General features: G+C 42.9%; 4 protein-coding genes across 4 annotated transcripts; 3 read left to right on the top strand and 1 right to left on the bottom strand.

The window, feature by feature from the left end:
• Nucleotides 1–95: 95 nt before the first annotated feature.
• On the top strand, nt 96–515 carry PHACADRAFT_201968 (uncharacterized protein; the record flags this gene model as incomplete). The annotated part of the gene is made up of 1 exon (XM_007402237.1): nt 96–515. One exon carries the CDS (start codon nt 96–98, stop codon nt 513–515), a length of 420 nt encoding a protein of 139 aa, XP_007402299.1.
• Nucleotides 516–567: 52 nt separating this feature from the next.
• Nucleotides 568–1,047, top strand: PHACADRAFT_67400 (uncharacterized protein; the record flags this gene model as incomplete). The annotated part of the gene is made up of 1 exon (XM_007402236.1): nt 568–1,047. A coding segment is annotated over one exon (480 nt), but the record flags the coding sequence as incomplete, so codon positions are not given.
• Nucleotides 1,048–2,709: 1,662 nt separating this feature from the next.
• On the top strand, nt 2,710–3,684 carry PHACADRAFT_107402 (uncharacterized protein; the record flags this gene model as incomplete). The annotated part of the gene is made up of 2 exons (XM_007402235.1): nt 2,710–2,932; nt 3,068–3,684. The coding sequence occupies 2 exons, from the start codon at nt 2,710–2,712 to the stop codon at nt 3,682–3,684; spliced, it is 840 nt and encodes a 279-aa protein (XP_007402297.1).
• Nucleotides 3,685–3,733: 49 nt separating this feature from the next.
• On the bottom strand, nt 3,734–4,326 carry PHACADRAFT_33604 (uncharacterized protein; the record flags this gene model as incomplete). The annotated part of the gene is made up of 3 exons (XM_007402234.1): nt 3,734–3,885; nt 3,936–4,049; nt 4,104–4,326. 3 exons carry the CDS (start codon nt 4,324–4,326, stop codon nt 3,734–3,736), a joined length of 489 nt encoding a protein of 162 aa, XP_007402296.1.
• Nucleotides 4,327–4,447: the final 121 nt, after the last annotated feature.

Here is a 4,447-nt window from a genome sequence, read left to right as displayed (position 1 = left end):
AAGACCATGACTTCAACTACGAGACGTCGTCCTGGAAGATCGACATCCGCGACCCCGTCCACGCGGTCAATGGTCTCCCGAACGAGAGCATTGGCATGTTCGTCGGCACCTACCTGCGTTCGAGTCCCCCGCCTCTACCCGTCCATTTCCACGTCCATTTTCGTCAGATTCTCATGCTATTCTACCAGTGCGTCATTAGCGAGGCCATCGACTACGGCATCAACGAGTACCTCAACTGTACTTTGCGCGACCTTCTGGCCGACCCAGACCCGCTCAATGGCCTGCTCATCTCCAGCATGTTTCAACCAACATCCGAATGGACCGGTAATCCATTTCTCTACGTGGTCGAACGCCTGCGACTTCGTCAAATTTCTATGTTCTACGAAGACTTGTGGGACAAAGGGGACACCGACCTCTACAACGCGCTCGCTGCAATCCACTCGATCCTTACGTTTCGCGTCGACGGACCTGACGCGACAGTTATTCCAGGCCTATGCAGCCTTTCACTGTCATAAACAAAGCATTCAGGAGCTCAATCTAGGAGTCAAGACAAATATATTCACAGCTTACAAAAAGGTAGATAGGAAAGTTAGACCAGTACCCGGAGTCTTCCCAGAAGAAGCTAAGGTCACAAGGAACTTTCCAGAAGACCCCCTAGATTCACTAGTCCCATTACCCACTACACCACCAGAATTTATACCTAATGGCAGACTTACTAAAGAAAGGCTTGAAGAAATCAACTTCAATGCTGATAAGTTTCTATGGCCTGAAGAGGAAAAGCTCTTTACCCATATACTACAGCTAAATCAAAATGCCTTTGTCTTTGAAGATACCCAAAGGGGATCCTTCAGAGAAGACTACTTCTCCCCCTACATTATTCCAATAGTTCCTCATGAACCCTGGGCTTTTTCCAATATTCCCATACCACCTGGAATAAGAGAGAAAGTAGTAGAATTGCTAAAAGAAAAGATAGCTGCAGGAGTGTATGAGGCTAGCCAGTCTTCATATAGATCAAGATGGTTTTGTGTAATAAAGAAAAATGGAAAGCTCAGAATTGTTCATGACTTACAACCTCTAAATGGAGTAACAATCAAGGAAGCAGGATTACCTCCAGATATGGATAGTTTCGTAGAGCCCTTTGCTGGAAGGCAATGTTATACAGCTTTAGATCTATACTGGGGATTTGATGCAAGAAAAGTTCATCCTAAAAGCAGAGATCTAACAGCCTTTATGACACCTTTGGGTCTCCTTAGGATAACTTCATTACCTACTGGATTTACCAACTCTCCAGCAGAATTTCAGGCTTGTATGGCATTTATACTTCAAGAAGAAATGCCACATAAAGCAGATATCTTTATTGATGATCTAGCAATCAAAGGACCTGCTTCAAAGTATCCTGAAAAAGACGGAAAGCCTAAACCCTTGTTAGAAAACCCAAAAATCCGCCAATTTATTTGGGATCATGCAAATGACGTTCACCGCATTATTCACAGAGTTGCTCATGCAGGAGGTACCTTTTCACCAACTAAGGTACAATTAGCAAGACAAGAAGCAGTGATACTAGGACATAAATGTACCCCAGAAGGAAGATTACCTGATGATCAGCGTATAGACAAAATATTAAAGTGGCCCCCACTTACTACTGTCAAAGAAGTGAGAGGCTTTCTTGGACTATGTGGAACAGTTAGAATTTGGATACCTGGCTATTCACAAATTGCCAGACCTCTAACAGAGTTGGTCAGAAATTCAACAGAATTCATTTGGAATAAGAGAAGAGAAAAAGCCTTTCAACAACTAAAGGAAATAATCACTTCACCTCCAGCACTAAATCCAATCAACTATGAATCTGACAATCCTGTAGTATTGTCAGTAGACTCAAGCATAATTGCAGTAGGCTTTATTCTTTCACAACTAGATGACAAGGGAAGAAAGAGACCATCTCGCTATGGGTCCTTACCTATGAATGAAAGAGAATCCAGATACTCTCAACCCAAACTAGAATTGTATGGATTATTCAGAGCATTACGAGCATACCGTCTATATATCATAGGAGCCAAAAAGTTGAGAGTAGAAGTTGATGCCAAGTATATAAAAGGCATGCTAAATGAACCAGACCTTCAACCAAATGCCACTATTAATCGCTGGATTCAAGGAATCTTACTCTTTGACTTTGAATTAGTACATGTACCAGCTGATAAGCATCGAGGACCTGATGCCCTTTCACGCAGAGGATTAGGAGAAGGAGAAGAAATAATTTCTGAAAATGATTCCTGGCTGGATGAAATAGCTCTATATGTGGGATGTCCTGTTAAAGCAAAAGTTCACCCAGAATTAGGAACTTCAGATATTATAGCAGTATATCTCACTGCCCCCAACAAACAAGACCAAGTTCTGAAAAATATTTATCACCTACTCACTACCCTAAAACCACCATACTTTGCAACTGAATCAGAAAAGCGTCGATTCATTCAGAAGGCTCTAAAGTTCTTTGTCAAGGATCAAAAGCTATACAAGAGAAATGGAGACAAGCCTCCTTTACGAGCTATAATAGATCCTGAAACAAGAATTAGAATACTAGAAGAGGCTCATGAAGGAGCAGGACATAGAGGAATAGAAGCTGTGCTTACAATGTTGAAACATCGCTTTTATTGGCCTCACATGTGGAAGGATGCCAAGGAGCATGTCAATTCATGCCATCAATGTCAGATCATGAGTAACTTCAAAGCAAAAATTCCTCTCACTATATCAGCACCTGTCACAATCTTCAGCAGAATTTGCATTGATGTCATGTACATGCCTGGAATGCAAAAAACTCAATCACCTAGATACCTGGTAATTGCAAGAGATGATTTATCAGGAGCATCAGAAGGAAGGGCCTTAGAAGAGGCAACTTCAGAAGAACTTGCCCTATTCTTTTGGGAAGAAATCTTCTGTAGATATGGAGCAGTCTATCAAGTAACTACAGACAATGGACCAGAAGTAAAGGGAGCCTTTGAAAAGCTCATGAAAAAGTACCTTATTCCCCAAATCAAAATTTCTCCCTATAATTCCAGAGCTAATGGAGCAGTAGAAAGAGGACACCAAAATATTCGTACTGCAATTATTAAGGCATGTGGCCAAAAGAAAGGAGCCTTGAAGAATTGGGCAGATCATGTACCCTTCGCACTCTTTGCAGACAGGATAACAGCCAGAAGATCTTTGGGAGGACTATCTCCTTACCGGCTTTTGTTTGGAGTGGAACCTTTACTTCCCTTTGACCTAGTAGAAGCCTCCTTTATGATTGATAGCTATAAGTCAGGAATGACTACAGCGGAATTACTGGCTGCAAGAATACAACAGCTAGAAAAGAGGCCTGAAGATATAGCTCAAGCAGCATCCACACTAGAAAAGCATCGCCTTCAATCAAAAGAGCAGTTTGAGAAGCGATTTGCAGTACGCCTATGTAAGGAAAATTATTCACCAGGAACTCTTGTCCTGGTACGTAACACTGCAATAGAAAAGAGCCTCAATAGGAAAATGTCCCCTAAATATGATGGACCCTACCAAGTTATACGACAAAGGCAAGGAGGTTCCTATCTCTTAGCTGAACTGGATGGGACCCCTCGTAAGCAGGCTATTGCAGCCTTTCGCATAGTACCTTACATTTCTAGGAGCAATGTGCGGCTGAAGCAATTGGAAGCATAAAAACCAATATTATGCGGCATTACAGGTACTCATAGGATCAACTCCCAAACTACTCCTCTTCGACCTCGTTGAAACCAGTCAGACGATCACAGATGCAAAGCCTGTAACGGCCACAGTCTGTGCAAAAGCCTATAGCATCCCACTCTCGCACAGCCTCAGACAGCGGCTCAATAACTGTCTTACTGAGACGGCACAAGTCATCTGCATTCTAAGTCAGCACCCCCCCCTTACAACTAATAAATTTGTCTTACCATTCTCAAGACCGACAAGGCAGGCAAGGCACCCACATTGAAGGAAGCGTGCTTTCTCAGGAAAAGTGAGAAAGGAGTGCAGCCATGGTGCGGGAAACATGCAGCATGCGGGATCTAAAAATTCAGTCAGAAGAAAGAAAGATAAAAATCACTAACAGGTAAACATACCAAACAGAGGAAGCATCACAAGACTCATGCGAGGAGTGATGGTGAGAATACGTTCCACAATAGAACTATCCAGCATGTCATACGAGACACGCAGGAGGAGGTGGCGGATATCTGACTCTTTAGGACTCAAGCAAACACGAATGCCTAGCCAGGCAATGCGACGTGTAGCATCCCATCCTCTCAAATCCTCCACCAACCCAGAAACCCCTGTAACCCACGGCATTCTGTGATGAAAAAGAGAAACGATTTGGCCTCCAGATAACAAACGACCAGTGGAAGAAACCAAGCAAGTCTCTAAGGAATCAAAAAAGCCTCGAGGAGTAAGAGGAATGAGACCAGTAAAA

The sequence above is a fragment of the Phanerochaete carnosa genome, assembly GCF_000300595.1.
Source record: "Phanerochaete carnosa HHB-10118-sp unplaced genomic scaffold PHACAscaffold_65, whole genome shotgun sequence".
NCBI classification, from domain to species: Eukaryota; Fungi; Basidiomycota; class Agaricomycetes; order Polyporales; family Phanerochaetaceae; genus Phanerochaete; species Phanerochaete carnosa.
Note: the sequence above shows the minus strand (reverse complement) of the source record. Positions and strands in the feature narration are given on the sequence as shown.